This window comes from Camellia sinensis, chromosome 3, assembly GCF_055761805.1.
Source record: "Camellia sinensis isolate YWXY chromosome 3, ASM5576180v1, whole genome shotgun sequence".
NCBI classification, from domain to species: Eukaryota; Viridiplantae; Streptophyta; class Magnoliopsida; order Ericales; family Theaceae; genus Camellia; species Camellia sinensis.
In genome coordinates, this window is record NC_138963.1 from 35,021,352 (window position 1) to 35,038,969 (window position 17,618).

Here is a 17,618-nt window from a genome sequence, read left to right on the forward strand (position 1 = left end):
ATGTAACCATTGAGACAAATTGTGAGCAAGCAATGAAGCTGCTAAAAAAGGAACCAAATGCCAAATGCCCATTCAAAGGGCTGGTGGAGGATGTTCGTATCATCATGAGAGGTTGTGAATGTACTGTGCAGCATGTGTATAAAGAAGGCAACCTTTGTGCTGATGCTCTGGCCAAATTTGGTGCTACTCAATTTGAAGAGATCTTAGTGGTTAATGAACCACCAGCTGTTATTAGGGAGTTCCTAAAAAAAAAAAAATTTCTACACTCAAATCGTAATTCCAAAACTCACAAACTCAAAATAAAACTCTATTCTCAAATCATATTTAAAAAACTCTACCAAACGCTACGTTAGTCTCTTATCCCATTTTTCATTGTCCTAAAATATTAGTCAATTTTCAAAAATTAAGAACAAAAATAATATAAATTTTTTATTTTGCTATTTTTTAAATTCATTAACAATATAAAAAGTACAATTATAATAATTAATATTTCTCAAAAAAATATACTATCAAAAATAATTTTATAAAAATCAATTTTTTTAAAAGTGCAATAATTGTAATATTAAAAAATAAATAAATTTCCCATAAGGAAATATTATTTTAGGTAGGGGGTACAAAAATACCCAGTAAGCCCCACCCAAACAGGCCCTATAACAAGTCCGAACTGAAGGAGAGAGATACAACCCTAGATCAGAGAAAGAGAGAGAGCGGTGCAGAGTTCGTGCGAGTTGAGCAATTGAATTTGACCTTGGATTTAGAGAGAGAGAGAGAGTTTGAATGGCGGAGCACTTGGCTTCGATATTCGGAACAGAGAAGGACAGAGTCAACTGCCCTTTCTACTTCAAGATCGGAGCTTGCAGGCATGGAGATCGCTGCTCCAGGCTCCACACCAAACCCAGCATCAGCCCAACCTTACTCCTCTCCAACATGTACCAACGCCCCGACATGATCACTCCCGGCGTCGACCCCCAGGGCCAGCCCCTCGACCCCCAGAAAATCCAACACCACTTCGAGGTCCTCTCTCTCTTTCTCTCTCTCTCTCTCTCTCTATATATATATATATATATGTAGATATATATGATGTCTTTGCGAATCTTGTGTAATTTGATGACTGATTAGGTTTTCTGTATGTGGGTTTTGTGTAATTTTGAGTTTGTTTCTTGAGGATTGATTACGGTTTTTTTGATATTCTGTAGACTGGTTTGAATTTGATATGTTTGTCTGTGTGAGTGATATTGAATTTGATAGGTTCTTGTTTATTTCACCTACTGTTGTCTGTGTGAGTGATATTGAATTTGATAGGTTCTTGTTTATTTCACCTTCTGTTGTGTTATGTGCCCTCCCGATGGGTGTGCTATTAAATCTGTAAAATATAAATTTTGATTTTGATTTTGATATAAAAATATATATATGTTGTGGGTTGTTGAAGTGGTAAAGATGTTTTTCAGACTCAACATCATGGGTTCAAGCACCATTCGCTTCATTATATCATTTTTTGTTTTAAATAACTATTATAGGGATATTTTGGATAAACTCAAAATATGAGACATATTTGTGTCAACGCCTCCAGTAGCCTTCACATATTAATAGTACGGATAGATAGATATAGAAGATATATATATATATATATATTAGTTAGTGGGTGGCACATGCAATGCGTGTGCAATTTAGATAAGTAAACATAAAAACAAATAATAAAGAAATTAATATCATAATATGTATATTGTCTAAATAGTAAGAGTGTTCTTAATAAAATTCAAGGTCTTGGGTTCAAATCTCGCTCACGCCTTTAAATAATATTTTTTTATTTTAGGATAGGAAAACTTGTCACGTGGCAGAAGGAGAAGTCACAACACTATTAGACACCAAGTCATGTGCTCACATATATAATAGTATAGATATATTGTTTTTTTGAATTTGCTTCCTTTGTCACCAGTTGTTTAGATTTTTATAGTACGTTTCTCCGTCTTTAGGCATCTCCAGCCTCTACAATCTGTTTGGATGGGGTGATTTAGTGAGAGATGATTAGAAATGAAGAGAAAGCAACAGAACTATTTCTCATGTTTGGTTTATAAATTAGGGCTAGAAAGGATGAGAAATGGTGAGAAAGAGAAACTCTCTTATTCTGTCTATTTCATTTCTCACCAAAATGATGAAATTTGTTGAGAAACAAACTGATTAATTAGTTATAAAAAATTCATAATAACGAGATTCTCGATTAAAATACAAATGGAGAAAAAGAAATCTAACTCATATGCTTTGCTTTCTTACTCATCCAAACATGATACTAAGAAAACATAGTTATTTATTTTCTTTTCTCACCTATTATACCAAATGGACTGTTACCTTTTACCTATATCAAATTTAAATTTGCGTAAAAATCCTCCAAAACCATACCCGCACCTTTGCTCAAACTCATATTAAAATGATTTTTACTCATTTTTTACTCAAATCAAGGGAGACTCTAATGTTTACTCAAAATTTTCAAAGCTACTTTGTGGCTCTTAAATTTACCACTCTTCCATTAGTGAAGCTTTTATTCAAATTTATGCTTAAATCTTTGTTCGTTCCAATGCTTCATATCAAAAACAACTTTTTCTCAAATTTTTACTCTAGGCTGGAGATGTCAAACATAGTATTGATGTAGCTTAGGTGTGAGGTTTGTGTGTTGCATTTGCTCAATTTGTAAAAGCTTTACCTCTATGTTGCTCTGGCAAATTGATGGATTGTCTTTTTTGGTTTGAACTGAGACTTGTTCTGATGGTTTCATTCTCTGTACAAAGGTTGATGATGCCATTAGTATAATAACTTTTTCTGTTATTGTTTTTAAGTTGCTAATGTTTTGTATTATAGCCGCAAGGTTTTTTGTTTTTTGAAAATTGTAAGAGTTGCATTGAAATGCAGGATTTTTATGAAGATTTGTTTGAGGAGCTGAGCAAGTATGGAGAGATAGAGAGCCTGAACATTTGTGACAATTTGGCTGACCACATGGTATTTGTTGTCTTTAATTTTGATCTTAGTATTTTGTTAATTTCGTGATTGACGTTCCCAGACCGCGCTTTAGCTGGAGCCTTGTACACGGGTCTACCTTTTTTAGATTCATTTAATTTGCTTTATGGATTTATGCAGGTTGGTAATGTATACGTTCAGTTTAGAGAAGAAGAACATGCTGCAAATGCACTTCAGAATTTGACAGGAAGATTTTATGCAGGTTAGTTGGTCTCTAGTCCTGATATATACCTATAACATATGTATATTGAAATAAACACAAACCAAACAATTTACTTACAAGCAACCACCTCCACCCGATGTTACCTTACTTGAGCAAGGTAGTTACTTGTAAGCAGCTTCTCATTGTTATAGGCTTATAATTACGTATAAGATACATCATCAGATGGCATGCAAACCACGGATCATTCATTATTAATGGGTTGCATATAAGCCACATGTCCATAGCTTCTTGTTTAGTAGTTGCATGTTAGCCACTCGTCACTGCCTTATTATTTTTTAGTCTTTCTGTTCTTTTATATATTCCAGTATGAAGTAACTTTCTAAACTACTTGTATATAGGACTGTAATCTCTCTGTGGGTAAAGAGTTTTTGGGGGATTAGAATTTCAGGTTTTGGTGGTTTATTGTAACTAGGGCTATGCAAAATGCTGTTAGGCCTGTTGTTTCATCCCGACTTTCTCTGACCTGTGTGGTTCGGGAGAGTTGGTATTGCTGGTTGGGTGGGTTTTAATATATTTTCTGGCAGGTTGGTTGTACATGCGGTTCAAAAAAACCATAGCCCACCTTAACCTTCTCCAAGCTGCCATATTATCACATGTATATTGTGTGTGTGTGTGTGTGTTTTATTGTGCTCAATTGAAAACCCTATCTAAAGTTCATTTAGATCATTTTGTCTACAACTACAGCCTCTCTCTCTCAAAGACTCTTATCTCATTAGCTTTTCTCAGTTTTCATCTCTTCTTTGTCGAGTCACTGCTGCTTGTAGATGTAAAGAAAGTGAGTTTCTTTAAAGGTCAAATATTTGCCCCAAAGAACAACCAGAGTTTACAGATTGTACCTTTACTCTACCGCATAACTATCAAGTTTCAATTTGAAAAGAACTTGACAAGACTAGAATTGGGATGAATACTGGGTTACGACTACCACAAGTTGCTTTGGAATAGTAAGGTTTGAGATAAGCAAGGTTGAGATAAAATGAAGCTGGTGTAATATCCTAATTATGGAGTGGAATGAGGGGAAGGGAAGATTGACAAGGAAGAGATATATAAAAGTGTTTACTCTTGTACCCAGAGACATTGTCTTCACAATTTTGGTGGGATGAAAACAGTGAACAATTTTGGGTGTGTTTGGTTTGGTTTTGGGAGATAAATTTTTAAAAAAAAATTTGAGAAGAGAGTTTAGAAATTTTTGTGGTTTGTTTGGTTGTATATTTTGGAAATAGTTTTGGAGTATGGGAGTTTGGGATGATTTGATATTTTGTTGTAGTTGAGTAGATGTGTGTGAGAGAAAAAATAATTGAGAAGGAGAGAGGAGAGAGAAAAAGTGATTGATTAATGTGTAGGAGAGAGAAGGTGATTTTGAAATTTTTTTTCCAAAATCACTAAACCAAATAAAAATTTGAAAATTTTTCTCTAAAATTACTCTCCCAAAAGCAAACCAAACAAGGCCTTTGCTTCTTCAAGGGTGTAATCATATATATTAACATATACTCATCAAATCATGTGGAAAATTTTTAAGTTGACTAAAATGGGATGAGATGTTGAAACAAATGACTTGGTGACATAAAAGGGTATAGTTATAATTAAAAACGAATGCAGTTATGAGAACCTAGAAGTATAACCAACCTTTGAAGTTAGCTGATTAGAGCCTCAAATTTGGATCACAACAATAATTACCAAGAAAAAAAATTGGGTTAGAACAGATAGAGGAATTGCAAGAAGAGGTTTGGTTATGTGCAATGAAGAGTAATAACTCAAAAATGAAAAGGCATTTTATTCAAGTTGAAGATTCATTGCAACTAAGTATTTGGTTTTGCATGAAATGGTCCCTTGGGAGACAATAGAGTGGCTTAGGCTGCTTTCCCTAGAAAAGAGACCCAAGTTTATGTTTCCTTCAATTACATGTAAAATTTGGTATTGCAAGAAATGAAGTAAATTTTCAAGTTAAGTTGTAAATTGTATTGTTATACTTGTCACTGCATCAAGTTCTACAGTAAAAATAATATAAAGTAAAAATGAAATAAATTTCCAAGTTACTTCATATTGTTACACTAGTCACTGTATGAATTTTTCTTGTAAAAATATAATAAATATTATCATTAATCACAGTCCAGCTGACATCATGAACTCAAACTTTATAGGGAACCCCATTATTGTAGACTTCTCACCAGTGACGGATTTTCGTGAAGCTACTTGTAGACAGTATGAGGAAGATATATGCAATAGAGGTGGCTATTGCAATTTCATGCATCTGAAAAAGATTAGTAGGTGTGCTTCTTGGTTATTTCACTTTCAATGTTTTTTGCTTGTGTTTTCATTGCCTATTATTTGGAGATTGTTGCATCTTTTATTCTTTTTCCTTTTCTTTCTTATAGAGAGTTGCGGAGGCAATTATTCGGGAGGGGGGGTAGGCGAAGGCACAGCCGTAGTCCACAGCGCCATCGCAATTATGAGGAGCGTCCGCATGGAGGTGGCCGTGGTTCTGGTAGGAGAGGTGGTGATGACCGAGATTATCGCCACCGTGATAGGGGCAGGAGGCCTAGAAGCAGAAGTCCAGGACAAAGGGGAGGACGAAGCAGAAGCCCCCGGGAACAGAGAAATAGGAGCCCAGCTAGGGAAGGCAGTGCTGAGAGAAGAGCAAAGATCGAGCAGTGGAATAGGGAAAGGGAACAAGCAGAATCTACTAACAAGAATGGTAATAGCAACAATGATAATGACAACAGTAGCAGTGGCGTTGCTGAGAATGGAGAACATTATGATGACCGTCATCAACAACAGCACCAGCAAGAGCATGGAGGTTACGACTACTGATCCATGCCTGGTTTGTCCTCAAGCTCTTCCTTCATTGATTCATCAATCTTTCTCCTTGAAAGTTAAAACAAAACACAGTTGGGTTATTTTATATTTGGGAAAATAGCCCTTTCAAAAAAGACATCTTACTGTCCATTTTCCACTGTGCAGGTGGAGTACAGGTTCATTGTCTTATGATATTGAATGTAAAATCATTTTTTCTTCCTTTTTCTCCTCTCATCCTCTAAAAGAAGCTGAAAATGAATTTTAAAGAAAAGACAAAGAAGGACCACCTTAGTACTTGAGTGCCTATACTAGAACCCTTTATATTCTCCAGTTTCCTTATCCCTCATTTTTTAGACAATTTTTTAAATTCTCTTGAGTGAGGGTTTTAGGAAGATTTTCAAAATTTTTGTATGGTGATATCAAAATTTTCCCAGAGGTATCACCAAACTTGTTTCAGAAAAAGTTTTTACTCTTGGTTAAAGTAAAGTATTAACACACCTCAGTTATATGCTTCCTAATTAATATTTTGATCCAGACAAAATGACTTTTGGTGAATAATGGAAAGAACAATTCATTTTGGGTCACTTTGAAGTTTTAAGCGTCTTTTATAAATAAAATACACCTTGCTTGCTCGAAATTTGTACACAATGATTTTCTAATTGCCCAATATGTTTTGCGAATTTCATGTATTTCCAGCTATTTCATTCTCTTGAGAGCCAATGGAAAGATCTCATTTTTTGATATGAAAATTGTGTGTCAAACATGCTTGGTGAGAAATGCTATTCGAGGTTCTCAACTTCCTCAGTCCACTTTCAACCGAAAGTACAATAATTTTTTGGGTAAATTGCACCCAACTTCCTTAAGATTTAGAGAAAATACATTGATCCCCAAAAGTTTGACATAATTACATTGGACTTCTTTACTGTTGTAATTCACGCTACACTTACTCCATTTTCATTAGTAATCTGTTACTCGTATGGATGGTTAAATGATGTTTATCCCCATGGCTAGATACCATCTGCATTAGTTCTGATTGCTTTAGCCTTGCTAAAAAACGAGGACCGTCTAATTATGTCTTAACTTGTGGGGTTTATTGTATTTCTGTTCCCTAAAACATAAGGGTGGTCAGTGTAATTTACCCTAATCATAGGGGTGGTCAGTGTGATATGGTGATCTGACAGGGAAGTGGATAATTCTTACATAGATTGTCTTTCTTCTATTGTTATAGACTTGTAGATAAATTCTAAATGCACTTCAAAATAGCCACTTGCACTCGATCCATATGAGAGAGAGTGCAAGTGGCTACTTTTGGAGTCCCAATATCACGCTCGTTATATTTGCACAGAAGTTTGTGATCTTATGTGTATTTCAGAAGTTTTGCAGGTTCAGGTATTCCTGCTGCCAGGATTGAGCCTCATTTTTTTATTGCAGCTTACCAAGGTATTTTTATACAGGTTCTCGCTATAATTGTATGCAGTTCAAGTTTACAGGACTTAGCTGGTAGGAACAACAGAAGTAGCCGATGCAGCTCTGACCTTTTAAAGTGAAGAATCACTGCAGTTCATTGGCCAAAAACATCTTTGTTTGTATGTTTTGATTATTATTACTAGTAGCCTACGGATATGAATATAATATGGTACCTTAAGAAGTAGGAGTGATTCTGGTTTGACACACTATTTCACCAAAGCTTCATTTGTGTGTTGTTCTTTGCTTTTATATTATGCTTTTGTAGTAGTACACTTAATGCAACAATGAAAAGTTTGTTTTTATTTCTTGTTTTTCAAAAGGATAGTTTATGCATTATGTGTAGGAAATAGGAATGAGGGGGCAATCTACCTCATTAGAGCAGCTCCAATGGCTTGCCATTGGAGCTGCTATTGTCATAATTTGGCAGTTTCATCAATACAGTGTCCAATGGCACTTTATAACAGCTGCTATATTTGAGAAATGCCGAAACTTGTGTCAAATTTTACACAAGCTTTGGCAGCTGCTATCTGTGTCCAAGAAACACAGAAATTGGTCCACCGGACATCCGGTCTGTGCGTTTGGAGCACCATTGTTATAATTTGACAAATTATCATTGGAACACCATTGCTATAATTTGGCAATTTGTTATTATTTATTGTTAAATTTTAGCAATGGCAATGCTATAATAGTGCTTGCCGTTGGAGTGCTCTTAGTTTTGACATTTGAGGATTTCTTGTATGGGTAGTTTTTTTGTTTTTTGTTTTTGATTTTGATGTGGTATGCATGGGCGGAGCTAAGCATGAAGTAGTGTTCAATTGAACACACTGAATTTTGAATTTTATTTTTAGAATTATGTAGTACTATATAAAATTTTTGGTGAGTTTTCATAAATTGATATCATTAAAATTGTTTAAAAAAAATAAATAGTTTTATGTTTATCATATTTTTATATTATTTTTTGTTGAGCAAGAATAACTATTAATGGTTGGTTATAGATAAGAATGATTATATGGATATCGGTATAACAATTATTGTATATGTCATACATTAGATATCATGTAAAAATATGTTGAGCTTAACCTTATTGACACAATAAATATCATGATATTATTATTTTTAATAATGATATAAAAACAAATTTCGTACATAATTTTTTTGTATGAAATAATGTAATTTAATATGATCTTTCATTTTAAAATAGAACCTTATGAAGATACTTTTTATTTATCATTCTTTATGTGATTTTTTTTTTGGGTACACGTTTTATATGCAAGTAGAGTTTAAACAAAAAAGTAAAAAAAAGAAAAATAGACTTCTTTTAAGTCACAGAATTCTTAATTCTCTACGTAGACTTGCAATCTCATTATCTTTAGTTTTTTTTGAAGAAATAATATATTTTAAATCACAGAATTCTCGTAGACTTGCAATCTCATTATCTTTAATTTTATTGAAGAAATAATATATTAGTGTTAGGGGTGATCATAGATATATCCAACCCGTTTCGCATGCCTAATCCGACCAAATCCAACTAATTTTGGGCGAATGGATGTCAACATAGAGTAGAAATAATAAAATATATATTTTTATAAAAATGAAAAACAATAACTTAAAAATATACTTGCATTGTATCATGGCCTATTATAGACAAATAATATATATTTTTTCAAATTATTAGTTATTAGAGAACGTAAAAGTAATGAATCATAATTTAAAAAAATATCCAAAAGTAGTAAATGCCAAACCAGCAAACCGATCAGAACCTTCCGCAAATCCGCACGCCCACTCAATCCCCATCCATCAAATTGATAGACGGATATAGATTGTTTTTTACAATCCAGCTAATGTATTGCATAAAGGTGATTGTAATAATATCCATATAAGTCTCACTTCTATTCATATTCTCAACAAAAAATGATATAAAAATATGATAATTTTTTTAAACAAATTTTTTTTTTTTTTGATAAATCAATTTTTTAAAACAATTTTAATGATATCAATTTATGAAAACCTCAGAAATTTTTTATATAATATTACATAATTCTAAAAAAAAAATGCAAAGTTCAGTGAGTTCAATTGAAACCCCCTACTTCATGCATAACCCACTACTTCATGTACAGATCCGCCCATGCAAGCAGTGACAATCATAATATGCGATCAGTGATATAATCATAATGTAGTAGTTCACAATGACAATATTAGATTATCAAAAACTAATCAAATCCGTGACGGTAAAACCATCTTTTTCCTTGGGCAAAGATCACACATCCTTTAAACAACTGCCAAATGACCAAACCAGTCACAAAACAAAACGCCAGATAGGTTAAACTTCCCTCTACATTTCCTAATATGAAACCATCAAAAGCCTAACCAAACAGCTGGTTCCCTCTTCAAATCCTATTATACCAAACAAAGGTCGCCAAAACCCCATGGCGATTTTTCTAGCTTTCTTTTTAAATCCATTTACTTTCCAGCACTATGCTTGGCCTTTGTATGAGATTCCAAAGCATTTTCCGAGTTAAATGACCTGCAAGGAATAAATTTTTAAAAAAAATAAATATAAAGGAATGAGAAATTGTACCGACTCTGCAACCTGATAAAATTGAAGAGCTCTAAGGATATGTATGTACCTGTTACAAGACTTGCAAGGATGTGATCCAGCTGATTTTGGGGTCTGCTGGTTTGGCTGATTAGCAGGAGTTTTTCCAGACTTCTTTGAGGGGTGAGGCGTAGCCACATGTACATTGCCTTTCTTGGTATCTGCACCAACAAAAGGATTATTTTTTTAAGCATTAAATTATCCACAAAGAATGTGAGAGAGAATAAAGCAAGTTCAATGACAAATTCACATCCAGTTCAAAAAAAAAAAAAAATTGATAAATTCACATAACCACACTAAAAATTACAAGATTTTAACTATAAAATTGACAAATTCACATAACCACACACTAAAAATTATAAGATTTTAGCTATGTCTCGTGCCCGTACTTTGTGTGACATAAGTGAGATATTAAGGTAGTGTTTGGTTCATTGGAATAAAAGTGGAATGCAATGATTATTTCCTTAGTTTCCTTATGGAATGACCATTCCCTTACAATAATGAATGATATTCCATTTGCAATGCACTTTCATATTTTATTTATTGAACCAAACATGAGAATGGATATTCTCATGGTATGAACATTCCATTCCAACTCATTTCAATGAATCAAACACAAGATAAGTGAATGTTTTTAACTATCATGAGTAGTAAGTATACAATATAGCATCTTTTAGATTAACCATTAAAAGTGAAGCAAAACAATTGAAACAATATAAGTATTTTTTGATCAGTTAAATTCAAACTAGAATTAATCTAAACTCAAAAATGTCAGTTAAATCACAGGCTGCAATATCACCGTCCACAAGTCTGTGCCCAGTCAAATGCCCGAGCATTTAAAGTGAAGCAAGACAATTGAAACAGTAAAATATAAATGAACTGTAGTAGCTTAAAGTAAAATCAGTAGTAAAGCATCAATAAGAAGTTAAAAAACTTTAGTGTTCCAAAAGATTGTTTACTGACAAAATTATTAGAGATTGTCACTATTTTGAAACAACAGGAATCTATGAGAAAATTAATGGCAATAACTGTAAAACCCAACTTCACACTTCAATGGGGAAACACTACTGTTTTTTTCCTTTTAAAACGTAACCAACTTAAACTCTGAAACAGAAAAATTCTCAGCATTACATCAGTAATTATGTCACTGACATCTATTAGATTCCCTCTACACATACATAAAATCTACATCAATAAATAGGTTTTAAAAGCAGAATGGACTGAACCAGACAGTTAAACCTCCATGGAGGTCTTCTGCCACTTTCCAGGAGAAAATATCAGTATTCAAAGCTAGAAATAAGACAAGAAAATATTCACCTGTAATTTGAGGAGTAATTGATTTTGCCTTCTTATCAGGACCAGGTGTTTCAGTAGCAGATTCTGCAGGTCTCTTCTTGCTTGGTTCAACCTTCGAAGTAACAAACCAATAGAAAAAGTAAAGTAACTATTACATGGAATTTAGAATTTGGGATTTCCAACCATCACTCAACCTATTGGGTGGATGGGGGAGAGTGGAGGATAAATAGTCTTACCTTCTTTGGAGTCTCCTTGTCCTCGTCATCATCCTCAGTCTTACCTTCATTCTCAGAATCGCTATCTTCATCCTAAACCAAAAGTCAACCAAGAGTTTGCTGCACTTAGCAGGGAAGTATCCAGGAAAGGTATGTGTACTTTAGCACCATAAATACAACTAGAATTAGTCTAAATTCAAATGTGTTGTGAACACAACACTGATATAAGCTGACATTATATACATAAACACACACATGAATATAATATTAAAATCACTGTCAAAATGCAAAATATATGTACACACACATATATATTGCTCTAGGCAAGTGCAAGTCCATAGCTTCCAAAATGTCAGTGGATATTAAATCTTGATTCTTACATGCAGGACTATTTCCTAGTATAAAACATGTCAGACAACTGTCAACATGATCTGCAATTCCATCGAGGATCAGCATCCAAATACCAGAGCATGGAACCATGGCCGTGTTTAAACCCACACATGAACAATAAAAATACTTGAACTATATTTTCCACTTCTATCAATTTCACCTAACACAGTATGAGACAAAACATCGTATCATCTATACCGCTATTACCTAATGATGAAACCTCTTTATGAAGCATATCACATTCTTTATTTTCTAATAAGTATAAAAAGAATTGATTGATTCATTTGCTTGATGAGGGTTTTTTTTTTTTTTTTTTTTTCCCTTTCTTACAAAATCACTTGAGGACTAATATGTAATTTCATATATACATTTACATAACCACCAACTCTCTTCCTTTTTTTTCTTTCTTCACTTCAACTCTAACATTGTACAACTCATACAATACTTACTCTTAATACTTGCTCCGTTAACTAACATCCCCTGCGATGTGAATGCTTTGACTGAATAGTATAAATACATACGTGCATGTATTTGTCTGTATACCATCAAGAGGGGATGTACAAATACACAACCTGGATCAAATTTAAAGTTACTTAGCTGAACACTAGGAAAAGAACAATGATAATTTTGACTAAAAATTACCTCATCTGATTCAGAGGCATACTCAGAAGAATCTGTTTCAAAGTCATCATCACTGCTGCCAATTTCTTCGACAGTTTTCACGTCTTTCTTTGGCTCCACTATCTTCACCTTTTGCTTCGATCCAACTGCGACAGGCTTTGCAGTATTAGCGCTCTCAGCTGCAGGAGGCTTCTCATGCCTAGCCTGTGACTTGGATTTTCCTAGGAAGACAATTTAACAAATAGAAATCAGACCCAGGAAATATTTATGCAGCTGAATATAAAGTCTTAGAAGTAGAAATACCACTGTCTGCAGCAATAACTGGAAGTTCATCCTCTAGCTCATCCTCTGGGAACAAGGCAATGGCAGAAAGGAATAGGTAAAAGAGCAATGGCAAAAAATGCAAGTAAAGAACATTAGAGCAGTGTGTGTTAACAAACTCACCAGAATCATCCTCAGTTGTGATCATAAAGAGACAGGCAGTCAAGGGAGAGCAAAAAAAACAAAAAACAAAAAAAAAAAAAACCAGTGAAAAATGAAGGAAATAGAATTCCATTATAAAAACAAAAGCAAAGGATATTCATCTATTGGATTATCGCATCTATATCCATAGAAATAGACGCTGCCATGTTTCCAGTTGTGTGCTAGCTCAAATTTTTTGTTGAACACTAAGTCAAACTGCTGCTGAGGGAACTTCTCAGGAGAAAGTGTTCCGAGGACAAGCTTCTTTCCATCAATAGTCGCATACAGGTAAACAGATTCAGTCCGTTTGTCCTTCTTGACTTCACCAAGACAAGCCTGTGGAGGAGCAGTGCACACGCTTTAATGTAAATGAGACAGATGAAGCAATCATCGATTACCTAAATAATAAATAAATAATCAAAATAAAGTTCTGGTTGTTGGACTATAACCTGTGAAAGATGCAAGATCCTGCCTTCCCCAGGTTCTACTGCGCAAGGGTCTCCACTTTTGACCTCAACTCCTGTACAGTTCTAACATGTCAATAATACTCTATAATATGAATTCAAGAAGCCAAAATTTCAATAAATAAATAAATACATATATATATATATTGATCAGCACCAAACAAAGATTTTATTAAGGCACAAAGCCAAAAGAAGGGAGGATAAGGCATCCTCTAAAAAAGAGTACAAGTTAAAAATATCAAAAACAACAAAAGGAGGCAAAACCCAAAATGATGAAAAACACTACATATCACAAACTGACACCCAATCTGTTGCAATCAAAAAGAGAGGAATTCCTTTGAACAAAGGACTCCCCGACACCCAAAACGATACTAAATGTCGAACTTTATCCCATAAAAAATCAACATCCCGAGATACTTCTTCAAAGACGCACCCATTTCTCTCCAATCAAATAACCCAGAAAATAACAAAGATAGCACAAAGCCAAAGCACCTTGGCCCTCTTCGACCTGCTCAATACTTGAAAATCAATTAAAGTCATTTGTGCACTCTCTTTTGGAGCCACCCACATAACATTCCCCAAACAAAACAACCTTTGCCACAAGCTCACTGCCACTGGACAATGCAAAAATAAATGATCCAAAGATTCACCATTCCTCCTACACATTATGCACCATTGAGGACTTAGAGAACAGGAAGGCCTCCTCCTTTGCAATGTATCATTTGTTAAAGTGCCTCTATGAACCAAAATCCACGTGAACATCTTTACCTTAAGAGGAACACAAGCCCTCCATATCTTCTTGTGAAAAGGGAACAAAAGTATATGAGACTTATCAATGAGTTTGTCGAAAAAAGATTTACAATAAAAGGAGCCCGACGAATGAATAGCCCAAACCCACTTATCCTCTAAAGTCAGAACCAAAGGACATGTTCAAGTCTTGACAAAAGATCCACCAATTCCCCAACCTCCCTATCATTAAGATTTCTAGAAAAATTAAAATTCCAAGAAATTGGAGCCAAAGATTAGCATGCCATGGAAGCAATAGAACAATTATGAGACTGAGACACTCTATAGAAATGTGGGAAAGGAAAAGCAAAGGAAGAAGAATCCACCCAAACATCGTTCCAGAATTTAACAATTTCCCCATTACCCACCCTCACATAAATGAAATGGAACCAGATTGGATAAATACGAGAGATTGATTTCCAAGGAACTCGCCCATTACCCCTAGTGACCACCTACGAATCCCTATCGTTAACATGAATCCCATACTTGCTTCTAATAACCTTATGCCATAATGAATCAAACTCATTTGGTAATCTTCATAACCACTTGCCAAGTAGAGCTATGTTCCTAGCTACTATGTTACCTATGGTCAAACCCCCATTTTCATTAGGAAAGGAAACTGCCTCCCACTTCACCAAGTGATACTTTTTGCCCTCATCCTACCCCTCCTAAAGAAAGTCCTGCATCAATTTTTCTAAAGATTTTGCCACCTTAATTAGAATCTTAAACAGAGACAAAAAGTAAATTGGAATACCACTTAGAACTGTCTTAACTAAAGTGAACCTACCCCCTTGTGAAAGTAAAGCCTTACTTTACCCTTTCAACCGCTTCCCTATCTTTTCTACAACCGAAGCCCAAAATCACTCATTTCTAGAATTACCTCCCAAAGGAAGTCCCAAATATTTAATCGGGAATGTCTCAACACCGCATCCTAGAAGCACAACCACTTTGTGGTGATGATCACTTTCTACATTAATACCAACCACACTACTCTTTTCCAGATTAACCTTAAGCCCCGAAATCATATATGTATATATGTGATAGCCTCAAAATATTAATAATAGGAAAATATAAAACGGAGCACAACCTACAATTGACACATGTTGCTTATCAAACCATTCTACAAATGTAAAGCAAACTAGAGTCTGACCTTAGCCATGTAATGATAGGCAACCCATCAACAAGAAAATTATGTATTCATACATTTGCTATTAGAAATACAAATGTTTAAGAATCTGCAAACAATAATTCAATCCAATAAAATATTATAGGTAATATGTCTACATGTTGAAAGGTATGGCGGGAGACCTTTATAACTATTTTCTATCCATTGAAAATGCTCTTTACCAAAAACAAATATACAGAGGTTTGAGGAGTCAAGGCTTAGTAAAATACCAACGAATATTAACTCATTACCAATTTTGGTAGAACAAAACATAAAAAATGGGTCATTAAATATGTGTTGTTACATGATCAACTTGGAAATATATATATATATTCAATTGAATGGCCCACATCATCCAATGGTTGAGGTGTCTTCCATTGAAGGACAATAGAAACAAAACCTTGCAAATTGAACAACTTTCACTTGATCTTGATCTTGATCTTGCATTTTGCATTTTGCAAGAGAATTTAACTATATTAACTATGAGAGTCAAATAAGAAACAAATTGGGCAACAGGAATAACCTCTGATTGTTGCTATCAGTGGTAATTAGAGTCAACGAGCAAAGTAGTGAACATAATATGCAAAATGATATTCATTAAGAAAAGCCGCAACCTAGTCCATTCTGCACGCATATTATTAGCAGCATCATAACTTTTACCGCAAATATTCTGTACATTCAAATTATGATGAGAAAAACCAATACATTGACTACAAGATACGTTCATGTCCCATTTGCCATATTTTCTAATTTCTTCTTCTCTTTTACCGATAACCTCCAAAATCAAATGACTGATTATCTTAAAAGAGCTATGAGAAGCAATCTCAAGTTGGATGTCAGCCGGAACTACCAAAAGAAGACAAACTAACTTCCTCCTTGGTAACAAAGCAGTACAGAAGTCGCAAGGGCCTTGTATTCATCCTGAATAGCAGCATCTCTATATTTCAACAATAATTCAACTAGGAGCTCAGCAACAGTTACTAGCATTAGTTACAAAAAAGGAACTTCACAACCACAACAAACCCACTATTAAGCACCACAAAACGAGGGAAGGTAGAGAAAATCTAAGTAAATTTTATCACTAAATCACAATTAAAATGCTCAAAAATTCAACTTTTTCACAAACTACTAATGATCACACGCTAGATGCAACCTTAATTGATCAATTAAGAATGACAGGTAGCCCCAAAAATCCTTAAAAAAACAAAATCCTAAACAAAATTGACATTTCAAATGTTAATAAAATTTTCACCAAAAAACAAATAAAGGGGTGGGTATTAATTTTATTTTATTTTATTTTTGTAATAATAATAATCTGTTTTTTTCGACAGTCAATTAACATAATCTAACGAGATCAATACATAGCTACGTTACAATGAACAAGAAAGCAGCAAAAAACAACTACTTAGACATGAGAAACTAAACAAAAATTGAAAACCCTAATACACAAAAAGCTTGACAGAGTCAGAGGCCAAAAAAGCAAAAGTTACGACATTGCAAAAGAATTAAGAGAAAAATCGAAAGACTAGAGAGGGAAAATTACCCCAGAAGTCCATTGATCGAAGCGAGATAGAGCTCGCAAGTGAGTGATGAGAGAGCGAGAGAGTGAAGAGAGAAAACGCTGCTAGCGTGGTGGGGACGAGAGAGGTTACTAAAGAAAGTTGAAGATGGAGCTGCGATTGTGTGCTTCGCGTACTACCAAATGTTGGAAAGTTGAAGATGGAGCTGCGATTGTGTGCTTCGCGTACTACCAAATGTTGGAAATCAATTTTGACTAAAAAATTGTCAATTATGCTTATTCCGTTTCACAACTATAATATTAAAATGGTAGCCACGTCAAGTTTGACAAGTTAAAAAAAAAATTAAAAGTTAAAAAATTATTACTATTCACCAAAAGTCAAAAATTATGACTGCACAGCTTTCAATCTTAATTTTTCCCTACACATTAATTTATACAATTTTTTAATACATATTTTTCCATAAAAAAGTCAAAAAATTAACCCAAACATCTATAATATTTTTTTCGTCAATTTTTTAGGCCAAAAAGATAAAAAGTGCACTTATTTAGGACACCCCAAGTAACCCCTTATTTATAAGTTCTTTTTCAGACACTTATGGTAAGTTAAGTGCT

The 17,618-nt window shown here is 34.2% G+C and overlaps 2 protein-coding genes across 10 annotated transcripts; one reads left to right on the top strand and one right to left on the bottom strand.

The window, feature by feature from the left end:
- The first annotated feature begins 592 nt into the window (after nt 1-592).
- LOC114262608 (splicing factor U2af small subunit B) lies at nt 593-7,794 on the top strand. 8 transcript variants are annotated; one of them, XM_028202965.2, is made up of 7 exons: nt 593-1,014; nt 2,905-2,991; nt 3,130-3,211; nt 5,371-5,497; nt 5,605-6,050; nt 6,191-6,225; nt 7,480-7,794. In XM_028202965.2, the coding sequence occupies exons 1-5, from the start codon at nt 778-780 to the stop codon at nt 6,038-6,040; spliced, it is 969 nt and encodes a 322-aa protein (XP_028058766.2). In that variant the 5' UTR covers nt 593-777; the 3' UTR covers nt 6,041-6,050; nt 6,191-6,225; nt 7,480-7,794. The 8 variants fall into 8 exon arrangements, with proteins under 8 accessions (XP_028058766.2, XP_082773581.1, XP_082773579.1 ...); XM_082917455.1 differs by having other exon boundaries at nt 603-1,014; nt 7,457-7,794; XM_082917453.1 differs by having other exon boundaries at nt 603-1,014; nt 5,371-5,493; nt 7,457-7,794.
- Nucleotides 7,795-9,627: 1,833 nt separating this feature from the next.
- LOC114262610 (histone deacetylase HDT1) lies at nt 9,628-17,192 on the bottom strand. Of its 2 annotated transcripts, none has more exons than XM_028202968.2 (10): nt 17,031-17,192; nt 13,522-13,592; nt 13,191-13,408; nt 13,055-13,077; nt 12,914-12,958; nt 12,632-12,831; nt 11,621-11,692; nt 11,406-11,496; nt 10,120-10,249; nt 9,628-10,016 (listed from the first exon to the last, which is right to left on the bottom strand). In XM_028202968.2, the coding sequence occupies exons 1-10, from the start codon at nt 17,041-17,043 to the stop codon at nt 9,953-9,955; spliced, it is 927 nt and encodes a 308-aa protein (XP_028058769.2). In that variant the 5' UTR covers nt 17,044-17,192; the 3' UTR covers nt 9,628-9,952. The 2 variants fall into 2 exon arrangements, with proteins under 2 accessions (XP_028058769.2, XP_082773582.1); XM_082917456.1 differs by having other exon boundaries at nt 13,055-13,070; nt 13,190-13,408.
- Between the last annotated feature and the right edge of the window lie 426 nt (nt 17,193-17,618).

What these genes read in the sequence shown, in the direction of transcription:
- LOC114262608 (XM_028202961.2), top strand. Translation starts at nt 778, where the DNA reads ATGGCGGAGCACTTGGCTTCGATATTCGGAACAGAGAAGGACAGAGTC. An exon ending in CATGCATCTGAAAAAGATTA is followed by an intron (nt 5,494 to 5,604) that starts GTAGGTGTGCTT and finishes TCTTTCTTATAG; the next exon opens with AGAGTTGCGGAGGCAATTAT. An exon ending in CGACTACTGATCCATGCCTG is followed by an intron (nt 6,051 to 7,479) that starts GTTTGTCCTCAA and finishes ATTTTTATACAG; the next exon opens with GTTCTCGCTATAATTGTATG.
- LOC114262610 (XM_028202968.2), bottom strand. An exon ending in CACAACTGAGGATGATTCTG is followed by an intron (nt 12,959 to 13,054) that starts GTGAGTTTGTTA and finishes CCTTGTTCCCAG; the next exon opens with AGGATGAGCTAGAGGATGAA. An exon ending in CCTTGCAAGTCTTGTAACAG is followed by an intron (nt 10,017 to 10,119) that starts GTACATACATAT and finishes TATTCCTTGCAG; the next exon opens with GTCATTTAACTCGGAAAATG.